The sequence below is a fragment of the Spizellomyces punctatus genome, assembly GCF_000182565.1.
Source record: "Spizellomyces punctatus DAOM BR117 chromosome Unknown supercont1.6, whole genome shotgun sequence".
Lineage (NCBI taxonomy): Eukaryota > Fungi > Chytridiomycota > Chytridiomycetes > Spizellomycetales > Spizellomycetaceae > Spizellomyces > Spizellomyces punctatus.
Window position 1 is genome coordinate 1,058,495 of NW_015971542.1, and position 27,131 is coordinate 1,085,625.

Consider the following 27,131-nt stretch of genomic DNA (forward strand, 5'->3'; position numbering starts at 1 on the left):
CTGTGCATATCCACGCTCATTGTGAAATGGGCCGTGTGTGTAATATGGCGTCTCTCGCACATGTGGTGTCCCTTTGGAAAAAAAGAACGCGACAGCCCCTGGAGCGACCTCCTTGCAGGGCGCGTCGTGGACGCGAACAACCACACCCCTTGCTGCTTCAGCGCCATGGAGGATGGACGTGTTGTGTGCATGGACGCGACAGATCCCTGGGACGGCCTCCTTCCAGGGCGTGTCCGTGGACCTGCTGCGCGCGACATACCCGTTGAACGGCCTGGGTTTCAGGCATGGAAGGCACGTACCCCTGATTCGGCCCTCGCATGAATCACAGAAGCAAGCGATATTTACATACACATGAACCTTTGAGATATAATAAAGTGGCCTTTCTTTTATGAAGGATTTCAAAAGGAGGAAAGCTAAACGATGACGATCCGTGAATGTCCACCCCCTCGCACTTCCTTTATCCTCCCCAAATGCCTCATAATAGCTATAACACTTCTACCTGTCGGATCTAATCGGAAAACACTCTTACTCCACTGTCCCTTTTCGCGGACATCCTTCTCTGTTATGAATGCTTTTCCTGTTGTTTCGGCGGTTGCAGCTTTCCGGTGCTCCCAGAAGACGTCTCGCTGACTTTTTGTCATCTTTGGTGGTGATATTCGCAACATTGTATGTTTATCAGCCACCAATTGTGCGAATTCTGAGATCTGATCGTTTAGTCGATCCCGGTTCAGTCGCCCGACTGCAACCGATGAAAATAATTGGTCAAGTAGAGCACCTCAGTCAAGAAAGACCAGAATTAGAAACTCACCCAAATATTTTGGTAATGATTCAAACTGAATTTTATGATAGATATCAACAAGCGGTGATTTTGGAAGGATCTTCACCATCCATTTTGCACTCACCTCAGCAACCGTTACAGGGGCTACCGTCGTGTTCAACTTTGCTGACGTCTTTTTAGATGGTGCATCAGCCGTTGCGTCTACCTTCTTCATCTTTCTTAGGCCCCCAGCGACTTTGGACTTATTCTCCCCTTGGTTATTGCCCAGAACTTTGAGGGAACCTGGATCCGCCACCTTCGGTCTTTGCCCTTCCATATTCTCTTCATCACTCTCCGCCTCAATCTCTTGGATTTGATTTTTCGTTGGACGATTATACCTCATGCTTGCCTTTGTAGATCTCTGAGGCAGCGGTAAGTGTTTAGGGACATTGGCAAGCATATGTTCCAGATCTTTTCGTTGTTCATCCAACGCTTCGTGAATTGCGCGCGATTTCTCCAGGGCTTTCTGCTCTTGCAGTATCTGGGTGCGTATGTAGCCTACCCGCTGGTCCAAATCTTCCACTGCACGCCAGAGACTCTGAAAATCCTCATTGTTCAGGATGCTTTGTTCTAACGTAGGAGTGCGCAGCAGCGCGATGGCCTTCAAGTCTAGAAATACACGTATTAGGGTCTACTTTGTACACCGGCCATAAGACATACCTGTTATGCGGGATGCGAAGGATTGGAGGAGATCGTCCATGGCGACGGGAGTTCTTCCCAAGATCGCGTCAGATTCTGGTTTCGAGGTGCAGTCAGAAATGACAACAGCAACGCGCTTTTGTTCAGCTGTTTGAACACGGTTGGAATTCGTCATGAGCAACCTCTGGTGACATGGTGCAACTACATATCATGGCTGGTTCCCACATTCGATTACAGAGTGTGCATAACCTGTTGGGGGACGATTGGGGACATGATGTACGTCAGGCATGTGTCTAACGGATTGGAGATACAGACCTCTCACGTTCATTTCGTGTAAAATGTGCAGACATGGTGATTCCAGTACCTCTTCCTCACCTTAGCAGAGAAGATCTCTCGATCTCCACTTATGAATTATGGCAAAACATTGGACGCATTATCGCAAAAAGTTCAATCCTGATCGCCTGTGTTGTTATATTCTGCTCAGCTTATCACAGCGAGCTGTCCCCATTACCACATCAACCGCGTTGCAAGGGATGTTCCTCGGCCAGCGCGTCGTCAACAGGGGGGCAGGGGGTAAGGCACACGAGCGTCGCGAAGACGCCAGGGTGCACGCGGCGTCATCCGTCCATGGCAGTAAACTATGAATCCATGGTAAACATCGATGTCCATAGTGTAGGCGCCAAAGACGCCCTGCAAGGAGGTCGTCCCAGGGGTCTGTCGCGTCCACGGACACGACACGTTCATCTCCCATGTCTAGCGCAGCAAGGGGTTTGGTCGTTCGCGTCCACGGACACGCCCTGCAAGGAGGCCGCGCCAGGAGGTTGTCGCGTCCATCTTCCATGGCTGAAGCAGCAAGGGTTGGTTGTTCACGTCCACGGACACGCCTTGCAAGGAGGTCATCCCAGAGAGGCTGTCAAGTCCATCTTCCATGTTTGGCGTAGCAAGGGGTTTGGCAGTTCACTCCAACGAACAGGAAGCGCAGCAAAATGGGCGTCTTGATGATGACGAAGCCGTCTCCAATCCTTACGACCAATACTCTGGTCATTGCCAACATCACAATGGAGCATTTAGCAGGCTCAGACTTAATGATTCGTATAATACATGATAGCTTGAAATACAGCACTTGCTCCACTTGCCCGTTTCCCCAAACAAAGTCTATAGATATTTTGCGAGTATGCAGGTTAGAGCTTGACATTAAACGATGTCTTGCAGCCACATGACGACTCCGCTTTGGGATTGTTCACAACTTGGAAACTTGATCCGATCAATTCCTCCACATAGTCCAATGTTGATCCATTGATGAGGTCCAAAGATATTGTGTCCACCACGACCTTCGCTCCATCATTCTCAAACACGCTAACAACCCAGAAACTCGAAAATTAGTGTCCAGGAGTAAAGTTGATTCCTTAAAGTCGGTAACGTACACATCATCATCCTCCATTTGTGTTGTAAGCTCCATCTTGTATTGAAACCCATGACACCCGCCCGATTCTACTGTAATCCGCAGCATATTATTTGTATTCGCCTTTCGATTTATTGCATGTAGTTGCTATTTCATAAAGCCAGAAGAGAGAAGTATCAGAATCTCTACTTCAAGTAGATATATGGCCTTGGGTCATGCTGTGGCAAGCCCTTCAAGCCGCACAGTTGAGGTAGGTTTCATTTAGCTCATACCTTTGCAGCAGCATCTGACACGGATAAGCTGGCTACAATGCCTTCCTCAGTCCTATCCAATGCATCCTGAGTGCCCTGAGACGTCTCTGGCACGCGTGCGGCCTCCGTGGTCATGAAGCGTGGCCCGCACACAGATAATGCGAAAGCCCATGGCCGCTTCAATGATATTTGCCACGCCCGTAGACTCGCCGCGGATGAACGTGGAGGCGATACTTGCGAAGGAAGACGTCCAGATGTATGGAATGGACAGCGTAGGATTGCTGAAAGGGGTTGTATACCACGGCGGGCTGCTATCCGTTGCATTACGAAGTGGAAACTCTTGACAGTTGGAAATCGACTGCAATCGCGGACTTTGGGTGACGCGGATGTGCTGTGCCACGATCGTTGCTAAGGTCGGTTGTCGAGCAAAGGATGACCACCTGCCTGATTCATGTCTTCGAAGCCACGATGGTGATCTTGCAAAGGAGTTGCGCTCCGACATGCTTTCCCCTACGGTGCAGCACTCCTCTTGGATCAATACTCTGTCGTGGGTTTCATGTAAGCCATCAATGGAACCGACCGTACAATATTCTCTTTTTCGGCTCGGATGAGTTCTCGATTGCGAGTTTGCGAAAACTCCGCGAAGAGCAAGGTAGGGCGACAGTGTTCTTGTTATTTGATAGATTCCCGTCAAACCAATATCGGTAAACCCACTAGTATTAAACCCTGGAAGTATAATATCACATATTGAGGTCGTAACGCCGCCCGACAACCCCCGCAACAAAAAGGCAGAAGGTTTGTTTGCATTCGAGGCTTTTGCGTGGGTCTACACTTTTAAATTGATACCACGCCTCTTAGTACCCCTCAAGGAATTTGCCGTTAAAGAGGGATTGACAGTTCATTCTGCACCCCCGAAAACCCTTAAAGATTGGACGGTACGTAGGACATCCTTTCAAAAGCAAAGTTTCTCTACTAGGGTTAAAGCGTGTTCATCAAGGTAGATTCCAAATCCGTCCTACCCTGCGCCTTTCGATCTAGCGGTGGTGGTATCGTTCGGCTATTTCCTTCCTCGTAGAGTAATTGGAGCATTCCCATCAGGCGCCTTCAATATTCATCCATCGCTTCTTCCGAGGTACCCATCTTTCACCGTACTCTATATCTGTCAACTGCTGATGATGGTCCGTGCTTGACAGATACCGGGGAGCAGCGCCGATTCAGTATACGATCCTCAACGACGATAAAGAGACTGGTGTTTCCATTATCGAGCTCGATCCACAACGATTCGACGTTGGAGGAATATTAAAACAAACTCGCATCGTGCGTACTTTGCGCTAAAGCTTCCTGAATGAATGACGAGTGTTAATTGCGACCAGTAGGAGGTTCCACCAAAGGTGTTTTTCAAGGATCTACATGATGCACTAGCGGAAGTAGGGGCCAAGGATATGCTGGAGACGATCAGGGAACTGGACAAGTGTCAGGTATGGGCCGACTTGCTGGGTGCGTGCACACACCACTTGTTTGACATAGAACATAGGCACAAGCAATAGCTCAGAATGATGGGGAGGCGACACACGCGCCCAAGATACCAAAAGCTATGGGAGTCGTGGACTGGCAGTTACCACGAGAACGAATATATCGTCTTCATCGGGCGATCGGATACAGAGTACGTTATATTATAGGTGGCTTTGGCCGACCCTAGATACTGATGTGCACATTACTTGAAGATACCGCTACATACCACCTTTAGGGGTCGTCGTGTCCAACTTCTTGCCTTGGACGATCCGGACTCCGCTACGGGCCCAGGAAAAAAGACCCCCAACGACCTGCCACCCGGTGCCTTGGCGTTTGATGACGAATATCACACTCTTTTCATAAAGTGCAGCGATGGCTGGCTTGCGTGTTCCAAGTTGAAGGTTGAAGGGAAACGAGCTCTTGGGATCCGAGATTTTGTGAATGGGTATCAATTAGCGGATGCGGCGCGCGAGTTTTTCAAGTGATCGTGGATAAGGTAGTGCGCTAAGATGGTCAAGGATAAGTCCCAAGAGGACTCAGCTGGAAGCTAGGTATCCTTATGAAGTCGACTTCTACGCAAATGTATATATACACAGCTCCTCAAGCATCTAATATATAACAAAGAAGGCTAATGACTCCTGAAACGTTCGTCAGAGTCAGCTCGCTTTGACAGTGAACGAACTGCACGAAACAGAGAGCTATACTCTGTTCCACTTCATAGTTTACATTGTCCACGGAAACATTGACTGCACTTTGCCAGTTTCGTTCGTCCTCCCAGGCTCATTCCACAATGATACTAATCTCTAACGCTTCCGTCCCTTGGCCGATACTTTATTCCGTTATCGTTCAGCAATTCTTGGACTTCCTCTGGGAGCCTTCCCGTGATTCGGATGGCGTACATTCCCTTTACAAATTTATCTGTGCGTTGCCAGCGGGAGACCCACGATTGCTCCGGTCTCATCTGCGCAATTATTCCATCGAAGCTGGCCGAGGTGCATTCTGTGATTCTTTTAGGGTGGTCCTTCAAGTGCAGTACTTCATCACAATTCTCGCAGCCGGTGGAACGAAACTGAGCGGCAGACTTTATCAATCCGCAAAGAAGGCAGGCACGAAGATGACGGCGATCCTTGGACGTGGGAATGACGTCGTCGACAGAGGTAGACATACTGCCAGCAGGGATGCCCTCCGTAATGGAAAACGAATCGACTCCAAACGTGCTACAGAGTCAGGACGGGACGTTGGTGGGGGGAGAAAATCATGTGACCTCGATCAAGGATTGCCTCCATTTCCAACTTTTTGACACTGAGATCAGAACATAATGAGCTACCAGCTATTGAGCCGACTTTCTCAAAGGCGGCCATTTCCTCAGAAATGCGGGATTCTACCCATTTTGGTATCCCTGCCTAATGCCGTAGACGCTTGGAATTGGCGAACATGTCATCCTGTACGCCGCTTTTCACCATGTACCACCGTACGAAGCAACTTGACGGAATCAGAAGATATTGAGCTTTGGATAAGTCGATTTTCAAAAGATAGCATACCGAGAGGTGCGTTGAGTATTTCCAATGGAATTAGGTACCCTCTAGGCTTAAAAATGCTTTTGTAGAGCAACTGGAGGTATCCTTCTCTCGGAGTAGCGGACCTGGAGGGCAGAATGTCAACAAAGGTATCAACCAATGGTATCTGAGTTCTAGTTCATTTGGCTCAGCCGCTCAACCATTATTCCGACCGCAGTAAATACAAAGGTAGACATGCGCTTTCCAATCAAGTATGCACAATGGCTGCCACCCGAAGTCAAGGCAAAACTACGTGAACAGGTATGCACTTCAAGCACAGGCATAAATGCTTTTTTTCTAAACGTTTTGCGAAATAGAACGCAAACAGGATCAACAAAAAGCTAGAGTTTGTCGTCAGTTCTGATCGACATCGAAATCAACATCAGAACTTTGAAGAGTGCCTAAGCAAGCTCTATACAGCCATAGTCGAAGCAGCAGAAGAGTTGGTACCAAGAGGCCCTAGCGAGGAAACATTGAAGCGGATAGAGGAATTGTAAGTAGTGGAAATTGCGCTCTATTGTGTGTCCTATTATTGATATTCTTTTGCGCCTCCAGTAAGGAGATTGAAAGAGAGAAGAAAATGAAGGCAAAAGAGCGGCATGCTCAAAAGAAAGCCAGCCGGCGACGAGGAAAAGATGACTATTGAGATTTGTTGGGGCGCGCGGCACTCTATTTATGCAGTCAACTCTTCATGTACATAGTTGGTGCGGTGCAGTTAGACGAGTGAGTGTAGATGTGGGTATAGATGACAGTTATTTGAATAATATTTACATGCTATATTTTTACATCCGCAAAGGAGAATCTCCCTTCCAGTATCTCCGAGCGATCTGCTTGATCGATGTGCTGCAGCTGCTTACGAACATACGTCACAAGCGATTCCAATTGCTTCGCATCAACGTCCTGAGACCCCAACAAGTTCCTAAGTGTATGAGGCGGAGTTAATGGGTGAGATGCCAGAACACGAATTCGAAATAAACCGACCTCCACAGTGCTCCCGCCAAAATAGCATCTCCATAATAAAGCCCCTCGTCGTACGCCAAAGTTTGCCCATAATAGGCACTAACCAAATTACTCATTATCTTGGACAGTTGTCGCTTCACCCCGGCCTTGTGGATCTTGATTTCAACGTCTAACCATATGTGATCAAAGATCTCCTGCTTCATTTCCTTTCCTTCAAGTCCTTCCGCCCGCAGACGGGCATTATAGATCCACACATGCAATAATGTCATCGCGAACCATGTCTGGAAGTTATCCGGAAGGTTGAGTGCTTATCGTGGCAAAAGATGAGCACATGGTAAATGCACAATTGACGCTAATGTCAGATGCATACCTTGCACAAAATCTGGCCGCTTTTCAAATTGGAGAGAGCACGCTTCATATGCATGCCGGGCAGAGTCAATTCGGCTCATTTTCCATTTTATGTAGCCTATTGGATTAATGAACTTTGAAACGGGATTCTGAAAAGGGAATGTCTTCAAAGTGCAAGATGGGTAAGCTTAAATACTGCTATCACTGTAAACACGCAAGGAAAAACCTGCCTCTCGCTCAGTTTGAACCCCACTGCCGCCGAAAGTGCGACTGCGGGCAGCAAGCTGTGCTGTTGGGAGAGTCACAGCTGCTCGCAAACAACGGCCCGATAGCCTTGAGCCATTTCGTATAATATTACTCAAAGGCTGCGACACTGGTCGGACTGCCATGGCTTACGTCTCGGTTGGGGAGGTGCCTCCAGGTTCAACATGAGCGAGATCAGCTTTGACATTCCATTACCATGGCAACGAGCTCAACATCAATCCAGATGTGCTTGGACGATCCTTTGTGTGCGCTCTGCCCTGCTCGAAGATGGCAGCCATATTGGGCGCATACTCGCGGTTTTTAACAAATTGGTACGTTCCTTTCCCTTTCTCTGTGCCGTACTTGAAGTGGGAGTGTTATTTCCTAGGGTTTTCTTAAAGTCGAGAAGGCTGACCCCGTTTTTGTTTGCAGGCGCTATACTTCGCAATCTCTCACTGCTGGGACTCTTTGGTAGCCGCCCTTTTATCTAAATGTGTAGTTATCGAATGTTGGGTACTCAGATATTTTATGCTTCAGGTTTGCGGGTGATCTGATCAGTCAGAAGCTTGTGGAGGGAGACCAAAAGGAACACCTGCGCAGGGAAGCTGACCGCGAAAAAGGGTCACTTGAACACACTGAGAGACCGGGACGATGGGAAGCATGGGGGGTTGATTGGAGAAGAGTGTTAACAATGACATCTTTCGGAGTATGTTTCGCTGGTCCTCTGTGAGTGTTCGTATCTAGGAAATCGCGGACTTGACATCAAGTGGCACTTTATTCAAGATATCTTTTCGTTTTTTCAGATATACTTTTTGGTATAGATTGTTAGACGACAAAATTGTCGGGTACTTTGAGAGAATGGTATGCTAGTATATATTACGCGACCATAACCGACAAGTGGAAGTTCGGCGAGCCTGACAACAAATTGTAGGTGAAACGAAAGATCCAATCAACCACAACTTTAAACGTACCGAAAAGTAACCTCAAATGGAAGATCGCATTGACAAAAGGTGACGCCGGTCATACCACTGATATTGATGATCGTATCAACTGATTGGCAAAGCTTTTCCATCGTGGTAATCAGTGGTTGCCGATATGGTCATTTTTGACCCGCCATTTCTCGGATTCTTCTTCATCAGCACACACCTTTTGTCTGGGTACTCATTCCAATCGGGTGTAGAACAGATGAAGCGGGACGTGCTTCCCACTTATGCTGTGGACGTTGCCGTATGGACGCCAATCCAACTGGTCAATTTCAGATGGATTCCAGTTTTATACCAACCAGTATGTGCTTAGTGTTTCATACGTAAATGATAGCAAATCTAACATGGAATATTGATCAGGTGGTCGTGAATTCTGTCAACGTGGGATGGAATGCGTATCTAAGTTATGTTAAGCATCGTGACGAGAAGCTGCCGTGAGATGTTCTTGCCGCCCTCGTCAACTAGCGTCCCCCAGGGGAATTGTACAGCATTATTTATTTTTTATTTGTCGGGGTTACGTACGGAATGCGGGTTGGAGATTAATAGATCCCTTAGAGATTCATTCCCATTGATATTGTATTTGTTACGCACTTCTCGGTCACTGTTCTCTTACCTTACTACATCGCACGCTCCTTCTTTTGCTCCCTCTCACGCGATGGTGTCCATGCTTTGACTTCCCGTAGCGTCTTGTTTGGAGTCCTCGCACTGCCTTTGTCAGCCGGTTCAGATATGTTGTGATTGCTGAAACAGACGAACCACATTTGCTTTACGCGGGTTTCCCAAACCGTGCCTTTCATCATAATTGTTAGGGCGCAGGCAGCAACGGCGGTGACTCCCATCAATACGAGAGTTGCAAACCAGAAACCGTACGCCTTAACAAGGGCCACCATCAGGCCAATCGCGATTGTAATGATCCCCCAGATGATACTGCTCAACCGTGCTTCATCCGCCCACCAAGGATTGTTCTCTTTCCCGTATCGCGTCCGCCACGTTCTCAACGAATCGCCCCTTTCCTTCCTCCACATCCTAATGGCATGTCTCCCTGCCCGAGTTTCGCGCAATTCCTTCACTTTTTCGGCCAGTGATTTTGGCAGCTCACTTAACGAAGGCACTGACATGCCTAAGCGGGTAGCATAGGAATCCTTCTGAGGGTTGGGAAACAAAATGGGAATACAATGGGACGCAAACGATATGTCTGCTGCTGTAAGCTTTGGTCCGCATATGTAGGGCTCTTTTCCTCTTGGTACCGATGCGCTTTGCTTTTCCAGCACTTGCTCAACTTTGGAAAATACTTGGCTCACTTCGTTTAGCGCATTGAGCAATGCTCGGTGAGAACCTATCCCGAACCATGATTTCATGACTAGACGAATTATGGGCCAGGCTACCGCGTACGCTGCTCGCCACGGTTTCAAGTGTACCGTTTCGATCAGATACTTCCTTGCCAGCCTATGGTCATTGAGGACCACGTGCAAGAATATGTGGCGTGCAGCAGGTGCTAGTAAGGTATCATACATTGTCTGAAAGTCTAGTGCGTCTGGAGGGGTGTAAAGGCGGAGTGTCGTGGAGAGGGAATGAGCGAACAGCCAGGTAAAAATGTCCACGGGTGAGCGTCGAAAGATCTGCAGATATTGTGATGGGAAGGCCCAGCCGTTGGTTGTACTGCTCTCTAAAAATGTGAAATCACGGCAGGGCTACCTCTCCTTTGCCGGATCTAAAGATCGGGACGTTCACTTGCTGGTCTTTTGGCATCGGTTGTGAAAACCCGAAAGTCGCCCATATATGTCCCCCCCAAGGATAGTTGTCCTCTATGTATGTAACACCATGTCGATCCAATGCCCATCGCACAGCTTCTGTATGTTTTATGACAATGTGGTTCAGTTTATTGCGCTGGTACGCAGCTGCGACTCGAAGCCCCTACCACAATATGTGTCCCATGGTACGGTTATCAACAATCCCTTTGGCTTTGTTTCGTCTGTTGCAAGCGTCTTGAACCTTAGAGCAGCTGCGACACTTTCTCTATCGTCCTCATCAGATGAAGAATACTCCTCGAGGTTATCCCACTTATCGTAATTGATACCCATATTTTCGTGACCAGGAAGTGGAAGGGAGCGGAGCGCGAAGACGCGATCCCCATCATTATTTGCTTACGAAATACAGTACGCTGGTTTGCAAGCACTTTGATAAATTCTGGTAAAGTTGCTTTTCAGTGTTTCCAGATACTTTCTTGGCGAACTGCAAGGGCGGTAACTGCATTGCGAGTGGTGGGGAAGCTTTACAGCATTTGGTTGTCATCTGAACTAGTGCTAGCCATAGGTTGCACCACGCATTACGCCAATGCGTTTGATACCAAGTACTCCAGCATCATCAGTTCCATCGTCTCCAAGGTCTGCCTTTCCCAAAGCTCCAATGGGTGATGCCATTCCACCCTCACATTATTGGATTTTTCGCTTTTCTGGAGGTCAATTTGATACCGCCAGGAATGTTGACCACACAAAAGAGTGCTGCAACGAACAAACCTCATGCAGCGTGCATCTTGATGGATAGAAATCAATTCGCGGCGGATGGTAATCGTTCCTTCGCGGTAGGAGGGTTTTCCAGATTCCCCTGCTCCGAACAATACTTGAGAGCCTGTGCTTATTGAATTATCGTTCAATCATGTCCAGCTGGAGGGTTAGTCGCGCGACAGGAACTGTTGCTACGGTAACCCACTGATGACACTGCATGACAGCTTTGCCAGCACTGCTGGAACTCGGCTTGGGTGCCCAACCTGGTCTTTTCTCGCCCCATCCCGCAACCAGTGCAACAAAGCCGATAGCGTAGCGTAGTGCCCGAGCAGCGTGAAGATGCAAAACAGGAACTTGTTCGTTACCCTCGAAACGTAAGCTTTTTGGATATTGAGTGCCATGGTAATTTCGGTGTATGAAGGTAACAGTAACCCACTCATATTATCTGACTGTCTTTGCAAAGTTTATAGCTGCGAGCACCTCGCGGTCGGCCAATTTTACGGCGTCGGCACTTCGGTGTAGGTGGTCTCAAACGCTCACTACTCGGGATGCCGCGCTATCCGGGGTGGAGAGAAGGCAGTTTATAACGAATTGTTATTGGCTCTATAATGCCTCGCCGAGAAGGAAATCTGATCAAGGGTATCACACATTGCGAGGAGACGCGACCCGACAAACGGTAAAGACTTCTCGTTTCGAAAGGCGACGGCTAGGATGGGATTCAAATCCGGACATTAACCGGCTCAACGAAGCTATCAACCGCGGCGATGCCTTTGAGAGCATGGAGGCGTTTGTTGAAATTGCCGATAGGCCAACGGGAGTGCAATCTATGCCAGCAGCCACTCTCCAACGTCTCCTGGAGCTTCTGGCTTTCCAGAGGAAAACGGATTTCAATACAAGGAGGTCATGGATGGCCCAAGTCTTCCCACCGGTATGGAGCACCTTTAAGCGCATGATTGCACAGAAAGAGCATCCCCCATACGAACTATGTGCAGCGCTCTTGACTGGGCTCTATGTATACCCAAACCGCGAGGTGGACAAGGTTCAGTGTACACTAGAGGTCTGGGAGTACATGAAAGCTGCGGATTTCGTGCGACTAATTGACACCAGCGTTGGTTGTACTGTCATCACTCTTCTCATGAAAACTGGGCATGGGCACGAATATTTCGAAGAGATGAAGACTCACGGATACGCTACTGATCTGCGTTCATACGAGACACTAGTCAAAGCGTGTTGCGATGTCAATGATTTCTCAAAAGCTGCAGAATACCTGGATATTGTGGAGGAAGAAGGACTAGCTATCAACTCGAGAGTTTACAACTATCTCATGAAAGGGCTGTCGAAAGGTGCATTTTGGAAGGCCGTGCTTGACCTCAAAAGGCGCATGGACGCAGCTGGTGTGAGAGCAAACAGTTTTACGTATACCATTATTTTGAATGCTAGCGCGGAACTTCATGGCCTTGACATGACCGAAACCATCGCAGAAGAAATGGAACTGGAAGGAGAGAGCTTGGATCAATTCCACTATGGAACACTCGTGAAAGCTGCAGGGAGAGATGATAATGTCGAAAGAGCTGAATATTGGTATAACAAGATGCGTGAGGCTGGGTTTCCTCCAAGCGGAAAGGTGATCAACTCGTTAATGGCTGTGAACTGTCGCGTACGAGACATGGATCGTTCCGAAGAGCTCTTCAATGAAATGCCGAGATACAACGTCAAACCCACGAATATGCATTATTACAACATGATAGCAGGGTACATCAACAGTAGGAATGATGACAAAGCTTCATTCTGGCTTGAAAAGGTGCTCAAGGACGGCATCGTAGTGGAAGACAGCAATTCCCCTTTCACCCCATTTATTCAGCGTTACCTGCATCAGGACGATGATGAGAGCGCGCGAAAGATCCTCGATCTGATAAAGCGAGAACCTGAGCTACTGGGGAAGTCAGACACTCCATTCGTGACGTTTATGAGCTATTACGGAAAACGCAACCTGCAAGCGATGCTAGACTGCTTCCAGGAAGTTATTGATGCTGGCTTGGCCCCGTCACCCAATTCGTTTAACACGATCATGGCAGCTTATGCGAATCTTGGTAAAGTGGAGGATGCTGAAAATTGGCATAAGAGAAAGATTAAGGCTGGGCATGCGGAAGACCAAATTGGATTGGCTGTCCTAATGACAGCCTATCGTAAAGCTAAGCGATGGGATGATGGGTACACGATCTGGAAGCGATTACGGGGGTCCGATGTCTTATTACGCGAAGAGACAGTAACTATCTTTATCAAGTTGTGCAACCAGTGCAAGCAGCTGGAGACCATGCGAGAAGAAGTCATTTCGTTGGCGACAGACTCGTATGAATTTACGCCGGAGAACTTTAAAGCTATGGTCTTCGCGTACGGTGATAATAACGATATAGAATCAGCGCTACGTGTGCTACTGGAGCTGATGCCACGAAAAGACAATGAGCATTTTGCGGAAGCTGGCATGTACGTTGCTCAATTGCTTGACAAGGCCGAGAATCACGACGAAGCAAGAAGGCTTCGGAGGTTAGCGATGTTGCATTCCAATAGATCTTGAATGAGATTATGGGCTGGATCTCAGTGATCACGGACAGTTGTGTGCATATTCACTAGATGGATGTTAGATTTTGCAGACATCAACATATTATTCGTTTCATGCGCGGCAAATGCACTATTGTATGATAGCACAGACGTTGGTAGATGCACTCCGAACCTGATTCGTTGTCCAACAAGAAATCAATTATTTGTAACTTATCGATTGCTGCCTTAGTGGTCTTCCTATACCAAATATTCATAATACCAATACGAGACTTGAGATAAATTCAGAATCATGGCCAATGCCACGATCATGAGTTTTGATGGCTTACATAATCTGCTGAAGTAATCGACTCAGATCACCAACCTGTAGCTAACCGACCCAATGTAAACTCTGTTGACTGTTCTTCATTACACAAAATTAGTTTTCGATATGTCCAATATTAGCGCCCAAGCTGGCGGTTTGAATGTGGACGAGGTAGCTCAACCACATGCTGGGACACCTACTGGTGGGGCCAGTAGTGGTCCTGTACACGGCGGAGAGGCAGATGAAGGAGGTGTCACTGTTGGTGGGGAGGGTGATATCGAAGGGGAAGGTGAAGGGGATGCAAGTAGAGAAGCTAGAATTGCAAGTAGAAAACGACGGATGGAAGCCAGACGATTAGCAAGGATGAAACCGGAGAAGATGGAGGGTGAGTTGTGGGTATGTTGGTTCATCGGTCCCTGTCTGCTTGTTCTCATTAGCTCGGTTATTGCATTTGGGGAACTTTTCAGATGCTTCTACTGCTCGAAGGACAAAGAAACCGGAGCCGTCACAGGCGGAGGCTGGTAAATCCAAATCACAGGTATCAGCCAGTAAGCAGAGAATTGAATCTACAAAGGTAATAAAACGATTTTGGTACCGGATTTTTTTCGCTTTCAAGTTTCCCTTGTCTCATTACAGCACACTGGATTTATACGTATAGCAAGCCAGTAACGATCAAGTTACTTCCGTTCGCGTTTCTCTCGTTGCTCGAGAAGACGGTAGACGACAGGAAGAGGCACGCAAGGTGCAGCAATGGAACCGAAAGCGAGATGAAGAGCGAAATCGTAGTTCCGAAATGGGGACGGAAATTGAGGATGCTTGGAATAAAGTTTTGGGAACAAGTGGAGGTCCTTATGAGCTGTATGAGGTAAGTTATACTCGGTTTAATTCGTTTCAGTTAGCGTGAGAGGGCAATTCTGGTTTTTGTACTGAATGGTAACTTTTGGTTTTGATCTCTTGTTTTTCATCTACAGCTTTTGACGGAGCAAAAACATGCATGCGGCAATCTCATTGGTGTAAAAAACAAGCTGATCGAGGAGTACGTTGCCGAACTCAAATCAAAGGATGACGAATATGTCAAAGAGTTGAAAAGACAAGCCGAAGAGATTGGTAAGAACTCTTTGCATGACAAAACTTTTGCAGCGCTCTTATAGTTGATCCTACACTTACCTGCCATTTGATCGTATCTGTCCGATCAGATGCCCTTCTCAGTCGGATGGAAGCAAATCACCGAGCGTTTCAGACGACTCTACGAGAAGAGCTGGAACAAATTGAGCGGGCGTTTGTGGAGGAGCGCACAGAGTTGATTGATGCTAACGTTAAAGACGTTGATACATTATTTGAGACACGAGCGGCGAATGAAGCGTAAGATGGTTTGATACGATGCTATTGTATCACTCTCATCCTAAAGACCTTACATGCGGAAATAGAAAATACATGGAAGAACGTGGCAATCGAGTGGAGGACCATGTCCAGCAACTTGAAGCTTTGCGTGTCCACGATGCAGAAGAGTACAATTTGGTGAAGATCAAGCTGGAGACTGATGTTCAGGTTTTGGAGCAACAATTGCAACAGGTGAAAAACAGTGGAAGCTGTTTTGTGCATAGTCTTGTTTGATGCTAATCATGACGTATAATCCGAAAGATGCGGGCAACATATCAGCTCAATACGGAAAAGCTCGAGTATAACTTTCAAGTCCTCAAAAAACGTGACGAGGAGAACGGAACCATCTTGGGAGCGCAGAAGAGAAAAATAACAAGATTAACAGTAAGCTGCAGTTAACAACCGCTTTTATTGATGGTGAGCTAGGGAAAATCTAAGCAGTCATTGCGCAACATAGGATCACTTAAACACCCTGAAAGCGAAACTATCCAAGCAAGAAAAAACCTATCAGCAAGAATACATGGGATTGACTGACGATTACAAGCGAATAACCGAGCAGTTTAAGGTCGGCATTTTGGGCTTCTTGACTGCGCAAGTATACGAACGTACACTCAATAATATTTGATCAACACAGGAGCTGCAAAAGAAATTTAGACATTTCCAAGTTGCTGATGGAAAGAAATTCCGGGAAGTTTGGCAAATGAACGAGGAAATGGCTAAAGAGCTCATGCGAAAGCTCTTACAAGTACGTTTTTGATGAATTTTATTTTGAGCGGGGGCGACATGGAGGGACCCACTTATTTAAATAACGACCACGACAGGCAGATCAAATCATTCACGAACAGCAACTCGGCCTTCCATGGTCACCAACACCATCCCCGGAAGACCTCTTCCGCACCGTCGACCCATCCATTTTCCACTCTTCTTCACCCTCTGCTAAAGTTGCTGCCATTGCCGCTACAACCAAAACACAACGTCCATCGTCTCGCGGCAACATTACAGCCGAGTCTTCAGCACCGTCTGCAGATAAAGCCATGGCCAGCACCGCCGACGATGATGAGCCTCGGCCATCAATAGCCGCCAAACTTCTTGCTGCAACGGACGACACCACTCCTTCCGCGTCATCGACAACACATCAACACCACCTAAGTCCGTCATCTGCCACCACGAAAAGAATGCTAGACCTACTATGCACAGAGGCATCATTCCTAGTCGAAGAAAAGCTCCAAAAACTTCTTGTCCCTCTTCAATCTTCTGAACAATCTCTCATGAAACTGGACTCGATATTCAAGGCGCTTGGCGTTGAGAGCATGGAAGATATGGAAAGACTCATGGGATACTTTATCAAAAGTTCCACAACAGATGCACATGGGCAAGAGGAAGTGGAGCTTATTGGGCCAAATGAAGTTGTTGGGGCAGTCCGTAAATTTGTGGAAGATAAGAGGTCGAGAAAGGTTGGAGGTCCTGATACTTTAACTGAAACACGAGCTGTTGAGGATGATTTGCCAGGTGAGCAGAGAATACCTACACAAATACACATTTCCCGTCGTAGATTTTCCTCACAAATCCACCACTGTGCGGGGTGTAGATACCGATCTTGAACCACCCAGCGACACCGAAGCCGCCATAACAAACGCAGATGGTACATCAAACACCCAATCACGGAGCGAGCTCCTCCGTTCATACTGGCAGCGCATGGCCAATGTCATTGATGATGATAAATATCGTGTTTGGACGGTATGTCCCCCCACCTGTTTTACTTCTTGACATCATGTCAAAAGCTGTCCCACTGAAACTCCATGTTTTACCAGGCCGTTCATGCTGCAATGACAAATTACAACGCAGAGCTTGTCGCACGGTACAATTTAACACAACAAGTGGAGGCTATCCAACAACAGAATGACGAGCTTAAAGGGTTGTTACGACAGTATATGGGGGCACAGGTTAATGATGAGCTTCATATCCCGCCTGCAAAGATTTTGATGGCACAAGCTGGGGTTCAGGTTGGGTGAGGTGGTTGGGATTGACATGGATTGATGTAGTGTGAAATCTTGCCATGTTTCTTGAGGGATTTATCTCGTAGATGAATTTTATGTCAATTGGATTCGTGCTGCCCTCCATTCCGGCTTGTGGCTTCAAATATCTTGAGAACATGAACACGAATCTAATTGTTCCACTCACATCCCCTTACGCATTTCCAACATAAAATGACTAGGTACAAAAAAACTATACATGTAGGACTAGTCAAGCTTTCTCGAAGTATATATAGATCGGACTTCTACTCGCAACAGGGGGTTCTAAGGAGGCCGTCCGGACACATCTCCCATGTCTGGCGTAGCAAGGAGTTGGTTGTCGGACATCCCCTGCAAGGAGACCGTCCAAGGGGTCTGTCGCGTCCGCGCAGCAAGGGGTTTGGTCGTTCACGTCCACGACGCGTCTTGCCAGGAGGCCGTCCAACGGGTTTGTTTGTCGCCTCGGTAGACACAACACGTTCATCTCCCATGTCTGGCGTAGTAAGCGGTTGGTTGTTCACGTACACGGACACCCCTTGCAAGGAGACCGTTCCAGGGGTTTGCCGCGTCCACGGTTCATGTCTGGCGTGGCAAGGGGTTTGGGACGTTCAAGGAGGCCATCCCAGGGGGCCGTGACGTCCGCGGAGCAACTAGCAAGGGGATTGACTGTTCAATAAAACCATTCAAGAGAAGGAATAGGATCGTCCCAATAGGCAACAGGTGTAAAGGTGCCGTCACCACCAGCAGCATCAACCCGTGATAACCAAGTAACCTATCATTTGAAAAACCCGGTCTCAGTCTGGATCTTGAAAGCGCTCATCGTCTTCTTCATCGTTGGTTTTTCGTTTGCCTTTGCCTTCTCAACGTCACGGACACGACACGTCCATCCTCCATGTCTGGCGTAGCAAGGAGTTAGTTGTCGGACACCCTTGCACGGACACGACGCGTTCATCTCCCATGGCTGAAGCAGCAAGGGGCTAGTTGTCGGACACCCCCTGCAAGGAGGACGTGCAAGGGGTCTATCGCAAGGGCGTGGTTGCTCATGTCCACGACGCGCCTTGCAAGGAGGCCGTCCAAGGGGTCCGTCGCGTGCGCGTAGCAAGGGGTTTGGTTGTCGGACATCCCCTGCAAGGAGACCGTCCGTCCATCTTCCATGTCTGCCGTAGCAAGGGGTTTGGTCGCGCGTCGGTAGACACGACACGTCCATATCCCATGGCTGGCGTAGCAAGGGGTTTGGCTGTCACACCCCGTGCAAGGAGACCGTCCAAGGGGTTTGTCGCGTCCGGACACGTCCATCCATCCTCCAAGTCCAGCGTACCAAATCTCACATCCACAACCAAGCCATCAAAGCAAACCTCACAAAAAATTAAAAAAACAAAACCAAGTATATTGTTTACAAAAAGTTTTCAGCGCACACGACAAAAAAAACACAAAACTCGAGAACAGATCGGTAATGCATTCACCACAATTTCCTATAAACCCAACTCACAAAACGAGATAAAATCATTAAGGGTACCAATAGGGTTTGATACACGGGTTTTGCTCATCAACATGTGAGATTCAAGTCTCACAGTTCAATCAAAGGGGCCTCTGGTTGGGGTGGAGGCGGGGCCTGCTGTACTACAGGTGCGGGAATGGGGTGCGTGGTGGGTGCGTACCCGACCGGTTGCTGGGGTGCATATGCCTGGGGCATGTATTGCTGTGGAGGGGTCGCCGGAGGTTGACCGTGCTGAGGCGCAAATGAATGCGTTGGTGGTTGTGTGTACGTATAAGTAGTGGGACCTGGAGCAGGTGGAGCTGCTGCTTGTTGTTGTGGTTGTGGTTGTTGCGGTGGTTGTTGTTGGGGTGGTGCAGTTTGCGGAGGGTAATTGGCTGGCGCAGCAGCTACATCACCTGGTCCCGGAACGTGGGATGGAGCAAAGGAACCTTGGGGAAGCTGCTCAGCGTTCTGATTGGCGTAGTAAGGGGTAGCTCCAGGTTGCTGTTGTGGAATAGCGTCTACTGGGTACTGCTGAGGCGCCGGTGGTTGCTGATATATCACACCCTGCTGATTAGGATCATAATATTGGCCGGGAGCAACTCCAGGTGGAACAGATGGCAATTGCTGTTGCTGTGCATCCTGTGGTTGATTCGGGGCCGGCACAGACAGAGGCTGCTGAGGTGGCGATTGCGGTATATTCTGGTACTGGTCGGCAGCAATACCTGAAGGTTGCGGTTGCTGCGACGGATCTTGATAATTTTGGGGCGGCGCCATACCCGGCTGGCTTTGCGGATATTGTGCATACTGGTGAGGAAGCGTTCCAGCCGATGCCTGCGCATGAAGTTGAGGGTGCTCGGGTTGGGGTGCACCGCCATAATAACCGCCAGCCTGTCCAGGGGTAGGAGGTGCCCCATACCCCGGCGCATATGAGCTTGGTGCTGGCGGGGTGTTGTATCCAGCCGCAGGAGGCTGCGGTTGGTAGGAATTTGGCACAGGAGACTGTGTGTATTGCTGGTACCCCCGCGGTCCAGCGACGTATGGTTGGGCGTACCCAGCCGCCGCAAGTCGCTCCTGGAGCATACGGTCATACTCTTTGGTGGCTGCAGTAAGCTGTTCATGCAAATCATAGAACGTCCCGTATTGCCGTGATGTCTCATCGAGATTACGCGCCAACTTTGGTTGCATTGTTGCAATTTGCGCATACAGTGTCTAAAGTAAGAACGGGGTGAGCATCCACGTAATGACTGACAATGACTACTCATGAAACGCACCTGAATCTGCGAATGACCAAGCACTCCCAACCCATGCGTCGCAACATCCGCCTCAGTTCGCTCAACAAGCTCCGAAAAGAGGCGGATATTCTCCAGCTCAACTGCACTCAGCTCGTTCGGGTTATATGCCGGAGGGCTTGATGCTGGTACCGAATCCCGACTCACGGGTTGTGAGACAGTTGCGTTCGATCCTGCAGGCGTCTTATATTCGTATGTTGGCCGATCGGCTGTATAATCTGACTTTACGTCCTGCAGTGATGCCGCTATAGCGGCCTTCAGATCCTCATCTTCCTCCTCATCACGCACGACAGGTTTAGGCTTCGGCTGTGTGACAGCTGCCGGCCGATATGAAGATTGAGATTTAGCCGCCTCCAGGGAGAGCGCAATGGCTCTTTGTATGTCTTCTTCCTCCTTCCTTGCGGCATCGTTGTCCCGAGGCATCGGCAAAGATGACGCCCTAGGTTGATGAGGAGTTCCCGGTGGCGACTTGGATGTCAGTTTTACATGGCATGTGTCACAGACACGCACTTCTTGCACAATGCCTAGATGCGGCAGTGCAAGAGTCTTGGCCGAGCATTGTCCACAAAAAGTCTGTCCGCAATTTCGACAGTGGTGTTTTCGATTGAAAGTGGTAAACTGTGTCCGGCATCGCATGCACACATCGCTATCCGTCCATTCGGGTGCCTATACAAGCAACAAAATGAGCATCCATTGAATTTGACAGTATTGCGGGGTGTAGCACCTTACCGTAGTTGTTTCAATCATCGCTGCAGAAGATTCGGCCCTTTCGACTGGAGGGAATGTAACTCCTAAAATTGCAAACATTAGCAAATTCTAGGAGAAAGTAGTATGATGTTACGAATGCCTACCGTCTTGCTTGAGAGATTCGTAAACTTCAGTAACGTATCGGAGATCCGATTTAGCTTTAAATGCCAAACCCCACGACTGTATCAGCGCCAAAATCTTTTGCCGTACGTCGGGATTGGTTCCAATCTACCATGCGTCGACATGCTGTTACTATGCATTCATTTCAAACGCTTCCAGCTTGTTCATCATGCTTACCGGTGCTCGTGCAATTGACACAAGATTGTCTGTAAATTCCCGAGAGGCAACTTCTTGAACGAAATGGTGCCCAGAGTTTTTGACACAAGTGTCTGTGAGCTAACAACGTACGACAAACAAGCCAGTGAGTCTTTACGCGCGACGGAGCCATTGACCGTTCATTTTTCGTTCAATACAAACCTTTAATGCGAGTAATTGAACGTTTGGATTCTTGTGGTTCACCCGTCTCTTCAGACTTTGCACAGCTTGCTTTGCAGATACTTCTTTAGCCTTGATTTTATCCGCAATTTCCAAATTTAGGACAAGGTCTTCGGTTCCGATAGGTAGGTTTTCGGAAGTGGCTTTGTCTAATGCACGTAAGTTCATTAAACAACCATCATTAAAATTCCAAGTAGGTGACACCTCAATGAGCACCACACATGAATTGATATTCTTACCGACAGCTTCGTCAAGTGGATTCGAGAAAAAGAAGGACATTTGCTTTGAAATCACAGCCAACAGAAACTGATAGAGAAGAGAAACAATAGCCTACGCAAGGAAAACGGTGTACAAAACGAAATGGTAAAACAGGAATAAAAGCAAGGGCTGCCAGTTGAAAATGAGATGTGTAGATGAGCAGCGCTTTTGGTGGGGAAACCTTGCAGGGGAGGGGCTGACTGCCACACTTGGCGTCTGAGTAATCAAACCACGGTTATATTTTGCACTGGAATGCGCAGCCAATGTGATGTCTAACTGGGCATTAATGAAATGTTATCGTTCACAAGGATTTGTGGACTATCTACAATTTTGCCTTTTTGCGAGCATCCTGAAGAACACCGTCCAATTTCTAAAGGGAGGAAAGCAATCTTAGCGTTGGTGTTCAAATCTTTAATTCATACAGTTTTTGAAAAACTCACCATGGCCAACATCATTTGACCCTTTACTTTAATCTTTCCGCTCATAAACAGCTTCTGGGCATTTGCTTTTCCCATGGCCAAATTGACAAAATCGTCATCAGCAATGAGAATGGTGGCATCGGCTTTAGCAGGTGCGGCACCAGCTCCAACTTGGCCCTGGCCATTTTTGAGGTCAATGTACCAAGAGGTAGACTTGCCCTCAGAGTTGGTCACGTCAAATTGGAAAACGGCTTTCACCTAAAGAGAATGTACAGTTTGGTTACCATCTTGAGATTGCCAAGACGTGCGTACGAAAACAGATTAAAAACGCACCTTTTGCACACGTGCCTTCCTGTCCTGCTCAGAACCAGCTTCGATTCCGGCTTTCAAGGTTTCAAAAATCTGGCTAGCCTTGAAACCAGGTACTGCCACTCCACCAGTCGCACCACCAGACGATGCGCTGCCGCTACCAGCATCAGCACCCTCCACGCCGACCAGTTCGACAGCAGCATTGGAAATGGCAAGAACGTCGCGCTCCACAACGCGGACCTGGAAGATGATCTTGTTTCCTTCCTTCCACATCTCTGTCTGAAGAGTCTCACCAGGGAAGACGTGCTTGCTGAACCGGACTTTGATGTTTTTGAATTTAGTAGCATCCGAGTTGGCAAATGTCTTCAGCACGTGCTTGCCAGCGATACCAAAACTGCAAAGTCCGTGCAGAATAGGTACTTCAAAACCACCGATACTGCTCATTTGAGGATCAATGTGCAATGGGTTGGTGTCTCCGCTCAATCGGTACAACGCAGCTTGGTTTTCCGTGGTCTTTTCCTTGACCACAGCATCGGGAGCGCGATTTGGGGGTTCGTTCGACGCGGTAGCTGCACCCCTGTCCTTTGGCGTCTTTGAGCCAACACCCTTTACGCCACGAATAAAGTTTGAAAACTCATTGTAGCAGATGACGTTGCCCTGCTCGTCTTTCGTGGTGGTGCCCATAATCACAACACAGCCTTTTCCTTTGTCAAGAATATCCACAATCTTGCCAGTTGTGGTGAGCGTCCCAGAGGTAGGAATAGGGCTGTGAAGTTCAAGGAATTGCTCGCCGTGAAGCAGGAGCATCTAAATTGCAAAAGGTGAGCAAATTAAAGTTGTTGAATAACAGTCGTAACTCTGACATACGGGGTTAAAGTTGGGAATAAAGTCACCAAAGGGCGTGTTCATCATGGTCGAGAACGGAGGTACAACGCCAAAAGTAGGCAGTGCGCTAAAGTTCTCGCTGTTCTCGTACACCCATTGCAGCTCTTCTCTAGTTGCTCCAACTCCCAGAGCGTAGAGGATGAGGTCCCTCTCGGTGTACTCGAATGTTTCAGGGCCAAAGGTCTGGTCGGTCATATTGCTCAAGAGTTTAAAACCAAAAAGGTAAACGTGCCTAATGGGAATGCGAGAGAGATGAGGAGGAGGAGGAGAACGGACGAAAAACAAACAACGAAAGGCTTCTTGGGAGACATCGCGATCTGGTGGCACAGCACTGGCACATGACACTTTCATTTAGACGCATTTGGTAATTGCATGTGAAAGGATCAAAAAGGAACACTTCCAAGTCTTTTGTTTTTATTCGTCCATCTGACAATGAAGCGATATCCCCGCCATCCCATTCCAATTCAAAAGCAAGAAGAAAGTATTTTATGCATTCGTAACGTTTCTTTCCATGTGTATTGTAATCACCATCCAGTCATACAAGCGGCCCGTACTATATCACCATATCTATGCACAGCTTACATCCTTGGTGCCGGCCCAATCAATGCATTAGACCCTTTCAAAGCTTGAATGGCTCCAGAAATCATCTCGTCCACAATCTCCTTGGCTGGCTTGACGTCCTCAATTGCACCCGCGACTTGTCCCATCAACAAAGGACGGTACTTTATCAAGAGAGATGGATCAGCATCGTCTCCTCCTCGTTTGCTCCGTTCTTCAACATCGTGTTGGGCGGGAATGATGCCCTTTGAGGTGAGGTCGCGGATCTCGTTTTGCTTGTATTGTTCCCATCTAAGTAGAATTGCGTTAGCATAGGCTAATTCATAACTTTCCACGACTTTGAAAGGATTTCACGCACTCATCAATGTATTCATTTCGAAGGACACGCAGTGGACGGCCGGTGAAAATGATGGTGCGGACAGTGTCGTGATAGCCTGCATCGACGATCGCCTTTTGGTGTCGCGGGGGAGCACCAGCCTCTGTTGCGCAGACAAAACGCGTTCCGACCCAGACGGCATCCGCTCCAAAGCAGAGCGACATGGCTAAACCGCGCCCGTCGTAAATACCGCCAGCGGCCACAACGGACACGGGAAGGCCTGTCAGAGGCGACTTGTGCTTGCGGCAGATGCTGCAGATTGTACAAAGGATCAGCTTTACGCGCAATCAACGGTACTAGGTAGGTAGGGAGATGGAGGCTTACTCTACTACTTTTGGGATGAGGATACTAGTTGCAACGTCGCCTAATGTGATCAAGCAAGAAAGTAATGCGTCAGTCCCCATAGCTTTCAAAATCTTGTTTGACGACGAAAGAAACTTACCAGTATGACCACCGCCCTCACCACCCTGTGCACAGATGATATCTACTCCAGCCGCCAGCGCCTTTTCAACATGCTTTGGAGCACCAATCATGTTCATCACGGGGATCCCCGCCTTGTGCAGCTTGTCGACAATCTCCTTTGGTGGGACACCAACAGCCGATACAAAAAGCTTGGCCCCAGACTCGATGATGATATCGATCAATTCGGGAAGTTGGCCATGGGTGTAATCGTAATTGGTTTTACGTGCATTTCCACCCACTTGTGGGAGGAGAAGGTCAATGCCGAATGGGAGATTGGGCGATGTCAAGTTTTCCTGGTTATTTTTAAAGTAAACCAAATTTTAAAAGAGTCTAAATGTGTAGTTTTTTACAAACGTCAAAAGTTGCCACTATTTTTACCTTTAGAACGCCAATCTGCTGCTTTAAAAACTCTGGCGTATAACCCAATCCACCAATAACGCCCAAACCACCAGCGTTCGACACTGCAGCTGCCAGTTCTGGGCCTGCTGCCACATTCATTCCGGCCAGCAGAATCGGGTGTTTGATCCCAAAGAGTTTGGTTATCGGTGTGGTGATTGTCTCTGGCATCTTGTCCAAGATGTTGTTTAATCGCGTGTGTGTGTGTGTGTGTGTGTGTGTGTGCTCTGACAAGTCCTGTGTAGGGAAGAAACACTTTCCAGTGTGCTTTTATGTCAAAACGCTCTAGTCGCGTGACAAACAATGCACATGTTGAGCGGTTATTTATTTCAACCATTTTGTTGTGTTGTAAAGGAGGGGAGGCTTTCCTCTGTATACAAGTGTTACTCTCTCAAGAAGAATGGGTGGCCCCTCTTACACGTTGTAATTGGACTCTTAGTGCGGACGCGGATGCGGATCTACTACGAGTACGACTAGAACAAGTAAACTCTTCTCTTGCCACTGGTCTGGTGATTATAACACACAAGTGCCCTCATAGCCAACATGGAAATCAGTGCGTAATGACAAACAGGTGTAAATAAACTCTAAACCCATGTTCTCTAGTCTCCTGTAACCACACCGTAACCATTGCAAATGCTCGTGAAATCCAAAAATTAAATGCTGCATATCAAATTCCAAATGTTTCTTCCTTTATTAGTGAATTCATCCTTCTTTATAACAAAAGAAAGTGAGGGATCCAAAAATTGACAACTCCACGTTGTGACGCTCACACACAGGACTCTTTAGTAAAAGGCGAAAGGGTCATTTGATCTGTGTCAACGTCGTGGAGGACTGAAGAAATCAGAGGGGGGAACGGGAAGCGTCGCCTTTTTATAGCCGAGAGGAATGGCGCAAGGGGCACAGCATCGGAAATTTAGTGGCCTATTGATTGGTTGTTGTTGTTGGCGGGGCAACTCGTTTTTTCATTTTTCACGGGCGCAGCAACCCAGTGCCCAGCCACCTGCGCCATGGCTTTGACATTAGCACACCCACACACCGACCAGCCAGAATGAACAAATGTCAGCCATACAAGCAATCTATCCAATGACAGTAATGGATATTCCTAAAACACGACATTGACGGTACGGTTGCCGTTGAGCAACTTTTCAATTACAAAGACCTCCAGCAGCCCTGCCAGAACAACAAGGGCAACTTCTCCTCCACCAAACCAAAAGATCCTCGCCTGTGTACTTTTCACAGTATCAAAGTGTCGATTCTCCCTTGTTCTGAAATATTTCTGCATGCGTTGTATTCCATTGAGGGCACCGTTGAGGTTACCAACGCTGTCGTCCAGACCTTTAACGTGTTGCTCTGCGGTCGCCTTGAGTACAGTAAACTCATTTTCAGACGAAATGTCAAGGTCGATGGTTTTCTGAGAAAATGTGGACATTGTATTCGAGAAGCAAAAGGCATGTTCGCCCGGTTGTTTGGCAGAAAAGATGAAATCGCCCTGCCGTTCCTTGCGGCCATTCAAGATGCGATTGCCTGCAGGGCCCGTCACTTCATAGTCAATGTCAAAGGAGCCGCCCGCTTGAACCTTTCAAAAAAAAAAAAAAAAAAGAGTGCATATGGGACCTATCCCGTTTGCGTTTGGAGATTTGGGCCTAGGGCCTACCGCAAAGTAAAAGCCAATCTTTTCTCCTTCACGACTCGCTTGGGTGTAAAAGCATGCCCGTTCGTGAGGCGCCATTGAATACGTCAAGGCCGTTGCAGCTACTCTCCCATCGGGCCATGCAAACAGAATTGCCAAGAGTAAAATCACACTTGTCTTCATCTTCCTGGTTTGCGGCACACCACGCTGTCTGTGCGTCTGCTACCAACTCCCCAACAAAGAATTAGGCGTGACATCACCAACCGGTTCAAATCGTTCTATAAATCCAAACGATCCAGATCTAATAATATCACGTGAAGATGAGTCAGCCGATCGCGCTTCCGATGCTCGCGCGATTTT

The 27,131-nt window shown here is 48.0% G+C and overlaps 14 protein-coding genes across 15 annotated transcripts; 5 read left to right on the forward strand and 9 right to left on the reverse strand.

The window, feature by feature from the left end:
* Positions 1-358: 358 nt before the first annotated feature.
* SPPG_04135 (uncharacterized protein) lies at positions 359-2,006 on the reverse strand. The gene is made up of 5 exons (XM_016752381.1): positions 1,832-2,006; positions 1,478-1,705; positions 903-1,426; positions 809-833; positions 359-739 (listed from the first exon to the last, which is right to left on the reverse strand). Exons 2-5 carry the CDS (start codon positions 1,629-1,631, stop codon positions 414-416), a joined length of 1,029 nt encoding a protein of 342 aa, XP_016609081.1. The 5' UTR covers positions 1,632-1,705; positions 1,832-2,006; the 3' UTR covers positions 359-413.
* Positions 2,007-2,502: 496 nt separating this feature from the next.
* On the reverse strand, positions 2,503-3,449 carry SPPG_04136 (iron-sulfur cluster assembly accessory protein). The gene is made up of 3 exons (XM_016752382.1): positions 3,131-3,449; positions 2,881-3,005; positions 2,503-2,812 (listed from the first exon to the last, which is right to left on the reverse strand). The coding sequence occupies exons 1-3, from the start codon at positions 3,431-3,433 to the stop codon at positions 2,638-2,640; spliced, it is 603 nt and encodes a 200-aa protein (XP_016609082.1). The 5' UTR covers positions 3,434-3,449; the 3' UTR covers positions 2,503-2,637.
* A 91-nt stretch (positions 3,450-3,540) lies between these two features.
* On the forward strand, positions 3,541-5,264 carry SPPG_04137 (methionyl-tRNA formyltransferase; the record flags this gene model as incomplete). Its single annotated transcript, XM_016752383.1, has 8 exons — positions 3,541-3,761; positions 3,827-3,904; positions 3,968-4,044; positions 4,111-4,241; positions 4,303-4,426; positions 4,486-4,587; positions 4,644-4,772; positions 4,834-5,264. Coding segments are annotated over 8 exons (1,135 nt in total), but the record flags the coding sequence as incomplete, so codon positions are not given.
* A 153-nt stretch (positions 5,265-5,417) lies between these two features.
* Positions 5,418-5,786, reverse strand: SPPG_04138 (transcription elongation factor SPT4; the record flags this gene model as incomplete). Its single annotated transcript, XM_016752384.1, has 1 exon — positions 5,418-5,786. One exon carries the CDS (start codon positions 5,784-5,786, stop codon positions 5,418-5,420), a length of 369 nt encoding a protein of 122 aa, XP_016609084.1.
* Positions 5,787-5,908: 122 nt separating this feature from the next.
* SPPG_04139 (uncharacterized protein) lies at positions 5,909-6,978 on the forward strand. The gene is made up of 5 exons (XM_016752385.1): positions 5,909-6,168; positions 6,228-6,287; positions 6,356-6,438; positions 6,495-6,670; positions 6,733-6,978. The coding sequence occupies exons 1-5, from the start codon at positions 5,940-5,942 to the stop codon at positions 6,821-6,823; spliced, it is 639 nt and encodes a 212-aa protein (XP_016609085.1). The 5' UTR covers positions 5,909-5,939; the 3' UTR covers positions 6,824-6,978.
* On the reverse strand, positions 6,915-7,903 carry SPPG_04140 (uncharacterized protein). The gene is made up of 4 exons (XM_016752386.1): positions 7,716-7,903; positions 7,508-7,649; positions 7,159-7,444; positions 6,915-7,096 (listed from the first exon to the last, which is right to left on the reverse strand). Exons 1-4 carry the CDS (start codon positions 7,872-7,874, stop codon positions 6,952-6,954), a joined length of 732 nt encoding a protein of 243 aa, XP_016609086.1. The 5' UTR covers positions 7,875-7,903; the 3' UTR covers positions 6,915-6,951.
* Positions 7,904-7,992: 89 nt separating this feature from the next.
* On the forward strand, positions 7,993-9,351 carry SPPG_04141 (uncharacterized protein). Its single transcript, XM_016752387.1, has 7 exons — positions 7,993-8,060; positions 8,161-8,199; positions 8,266-8,454; positions 8,532-8,589; positions 8,660-8,738; positions 8,813-9,012; positions 9,072-9,351. Exons 1-7 carry the CDS (start codon positions 8,017-8,019, stop codon positions 9,147-9,149), a joined length of 687 nt encoding a protein of 228 aa, XP_016609087.1. The 5' UTR covers positions 7,993-8,016; the 3' UTR covers positions 9,150-9,351.
* Positions 9,311-10,799, reverse strand: SPPG_04142 (uncharacterized protein). Its single transcript, XM_016752388.1, has 3 exons — positions 10,630-10,799; positions 10,407-10,561; positions 9,311-10,330 (listed from the first exon to the last, which is right to left on the reverse strand). Exons 1-3 carry the CDS (start codon positions 10,790-10,792, stop codon positions 9,329-9,331), a joined length of 1,320 nt encoding a protein of 439 aa, XP_016609088.1. The 5' UTR covers positions 10,793-10,799; the 3' UTR covers positions 9,311-9,328.
* Positions 10,800-11,410: 611 nt separating this feature from the next.
* Positions 11,411-14,049, forward strand: SPPG_04143. Of its 2 annotated transcripts, none has more exons than XM_016752390.1 (2): positions 11,411-11,617; positions 11,679-14,049. In XM_016752390.1, the coding sequence occupies exons 1-2, from the start codon at positions 11,615-11,617 to the stop codon at positions 13,788-13,790; spliced, it is 2,115 nt and encodes a 704-aa protein (XP_016609090.1). In that variant the 5' UTR covers positions 11,411-11,614; the 3' UTR covers positions 13,791-14,049. The 2 variants fall into 2 exon arrangements, with proteins under 2 accessions (XP_016609090.1, XP_016609089.1); XM_016752389.1 differs by having other exon boundaries at positions 11,411-11,589.
* Positions 14,050-14,183: 134 nt separating this feature from the next.
* SPPG_04144 (uncharacterized protein) lies at positions 14,184-17,603 on the forward strand. Its single transcript, XM_016752391.1, has 12 exons — positions 14,184-14,460; positions 14,543-14,649; positions 14,734-14,940; positions 15,047-15,182; positions 15,272-15,437; positions 15,503-15,647; positions 15,717-15,839; positions 15,913-16,020; positions 16,090-16,200; positions 16,277-16,964; positions 17,044-17,192; positions 17,267-17,603. The coding sequence occupies exons 1-12, from the start codon at positions 14,202-14,204 to the stop codon at positions 17,465-17,467; spliced, it is 2,400 nt and encodes a 799-aa protein (XP_016609091.1). The 5' UTR covers positions 14,184-14,201; the 3' UTR covers positions 17,468-17,603.
* Positions 17,604-19,034: 1,431 nt separating this feature from the next.
* SPPG_04145 (uncharacterized protein) lies at positions 19,035-21,757 on the reverse strand (the record flags this gene model as incomplete). The annotated part of the gene is made up of 7 exons (XM_016752392.1): positions 19,035-20,156; positions 20,219-20,902; positions 20,966-21,027; positions 21,088-21,211; positions 21,281-21,379; positions 21,461-21,627; positions 21,718-21,757. The coding sequence occupies 7 exons, from the start codon at positions 21,755-21,757 to the stop codon at positions 19,035-19,037; spliced, it is 2,298 nt and encodes a 765-aa protein (XP_016609092.1).
* A 301-nt stretch (positions 21,758-22,058) lies between these two features.
* On the reverse strand, positions 22,059-23,544 carry SPPG_04146 (uncharacterized protein; the record flags this gene model as incomplete). Its single annotated transcript, XM_016752393.1, has 4 exons — positions 22,059-22,106; positions 22,177-22,413; positions 22,489-23,271; positions 23,332-23,544. 4 exons carry the CDS (start codon positions 23,542-23,544, stop codon positions 22,059-22,061), a joined length of 1,281 nt encoding a protein of 426 aa, XP_016609093.1.
* Positions 23,545-23,729: 185 nt separating this feature from the next.
* SPPG_04147 (uncharacterized protein) lies at positions 23,730-25,366 on the reverse strand. Its single transcript, XM_016752394.1, has 5 exons — positions 25,124-25,366; positions 24,726-25,038; positions 24,608-24,647; positions 24,266-24,535; positions 23,730-24,198 (listed from the first exon to the last, which is right to left on the reverse strand). Exons 1-5 carry the CDS (start codon positions 25,310-25,312, stop codon positions 23,928-23,930), a joined length of 1,083 nt encoding a protein of 360 aa, XP_016609094.1. The 5' UTR covers positions 25,313-25,366; the 3' UTR covers positions 23,730-23,927.
* A 680-nt stretch (positions 25,367-26,046) lies between these two features.
* SPPG_04148 (uncharacterized protein) lies at positions 26,047-26,980 on the reverse strand. Its single transcript, XM_016752395.1, has 2 exons — positions 26,796-26,980; positions 26,047-26,717 (listed from the first exon to the last, which is right to left on the reverse strand). The coding sequence occupies exons 1-2, from the start codon at positions 26,952-26,954 to the stop codon at positions 26,244-26,246; spliced, it is 633 nt and encodes a 210-aa protein (XP_016609095.1). The 5' UTR covers positions 26,955-26,980; the 3' UTR covers positions 26,047-26,243.
* Positions 26,981-27,131: the final 151 nt, after the last annotated feature.

Excerpts from the sequence above, each read along its gene's own strand:
- SPPG_04135 (XM_016752381.1), bottom strand. The coding sequence starts at position 1,631 with ATGACGAATTCCAACCGTGTTCAAACAGCTGAACAAAAGCGCGTTGCT. Across the intron at positions 1,427-1,477 it reads CTTCGCATCCCGCATAACAG|ACTTGAAGGCCATCGCGCTG; the intron begins GTATGTCTTATG and ends GTGTATTTCTAG. Across the intron at positions 740-808 it reads ATCATTACCAAAATATTTGG|TCGGGCGACTGAACCGGGAT; the intron begins GTGAGTTTCTAA and ends CATCGGTTGCAG.
- SPPG_04136 (XM_016752382.1), bottom strand. The coding sequence starts at position 3,433 with ATGCAACGGATAGCAGCCCGCCGTGGTATACAACCCCTTTCAGCAATC. Across the intron at positions 3,006-3,130 it reads TGTCAGATGCTGCTGCAAAG|CAACTACATGCAATAAATCG; the intron begins GTATGAGCTAAA and ends TTTATGAAATAG. Across the intron at positions 2,813-2,880 it reads CAAATGGAGGATGATGATGT|CGTGTTTGAGAATGATGGAG; the intron begins GTACGTTACCGA and ends CTGGGTTGTTAG.
- SPPG_04139 (XM_016752385.1), top strand. The coding sequence starts at position 5,940 with ATGAGCTACCAGCTATTGAGCCGACTTTCTCAAAGGCGGCCATTTCCT. Across the intron at positions 6,169-6,227 it reads AAAAGATAGCATACCGAGAG|AGCAACTGGAGGTATCCTTC; the intron begins GTGCGTTGAGTA and ends ATGCTTTTGTAG. Across the intron at positions 6,439-6,494 it reads AGGCAAAACTACGTGAACAG|AACGCAAACAGGATCAACAA; the intron begins GTATGCACTTCA and ends TTTGCGAAATAG.
- SPPG_04140 (XM_016752386.1), bottom strand. The coding sequence starts at position 7,874 with ATGGCAGTCCGACCAGTGTCGCAGCCTTTGAGTAATATTATACGAAAT. Across the intron at positions 7,445-7,507 it reads GCGGCCAGATTTTGTGCAAG|CACTCAACCTTCCGGATAAC; the intron begins GTATGCATCTGA and ends TGCCACGATAAG. Across the intron at positions 7,097-7,158 it reads TTGGCGGGAGCACTGTGGAG|GAACTTGTTGGGGTCTCAGG; the intron begins GTCGGTTTATTT and ends TCATACACTTAG.
- SPPG_04141 (XM_016752387.1), top strand. The coding sequence starts at position 8,017 with ATGGCAGCCATATTGGGCGCATACTCGCGGTTTTTAACAAATTG. Across the intron at positions 8,739-8,812 it reads GAAGATCGCATTGACAAAAG|TGGTTGCCGATATGGTCATT; the intron begins GTGACGCCGGTC and ends CGTGGTAATCAG. Across the intron at positions 9,013-9,071 it reads TTCCAGTTTTATACCAACCA|GTGGTCGTGAATTCTGTCAA; the intron begins GTATGTGCTTAG and ends AATATTGATCAG.
- SPPG_04142 (XM_016752388.1), bottom strand. The coding sequence starts at position 10,792 with ATGGGTATCAATTACGATAAGTGGGATAACCTCGAGGAGTATTCTTCA. Across the intron at positions 10,562-10,629 it reads ACCATGGGACACATATTGTG|AAGCTGTGCGATGGGCATTG; the intron begins GTAGGGGCTTCG and ends TAAAACATACAG. Across the intron at positions 10,331-10,406 it reads TTAGATCCGGCAAAGGAGAG|ATCTTTCGACGCTCACCCGT; the intron begins GTAGCCCTGCCG and ends CAATATCTGCAG.
- SPPG_04144 (XM_016752391.1), top strand. The coding sequence starts at position 14,202 with ATGTCCAATATTAGCGCCCAAGCTGGCGGTTTGAATGTGGACGAGGTA. Across the intron at positions 15,648-15,716 it reads TGGAGCAACAATTGCAACAG|ATGCGGGCAACATATCAGCT; the intron begins GTGAAAAACAGT and ends ATAATCCGAAAG. Across the intron at positions 16,965-17,043 it reads TGTTGAGGATGATTTGCCAG|ATACCGATCTTGAACCACCC; the intron begins GTGAGCAGAGAA and ends TGCGGGGTGTAG.
- SPPG_04147 (XM_016752394.1), bottom strand. The coding sequence starts at position 25,312 with ATGCCAGAGACAATCACCACACCGATAACCAAACTCTTTGGGATCAAA. Across the intron at positions 24,536-24,607 it reads CTCATCCCAAAAGTAGTAGA|CATCTGCCGCAAGCACAAGT; the intron begins GTAAGCCTCCAT and ends TACAATCTGCAG. Across the intron at positions 24,199-24,265 it reads CGAAATGAATACATTGATGA|ATGGGAACAATACAAGCAAA; the intron begins GTGCGTGAAATC and ends AATTCTACTTAG.
- SPPG_04148 (XM_016752395.1), bottom strand. The coding sequence starts at position 26,954 with ATGAAGACAAGTGTGATTTTACTCTTGGCAATTCTGTTTGCATGGCCC. Across the intron at positions 26,718-26,795 it reads AGATTGGCTTTTACTTTGCG|GTTCAAGCGGGCGGCTCCTT; the intron begins GTAGGCCCTAGG and ends TTTTTTTGAAAG.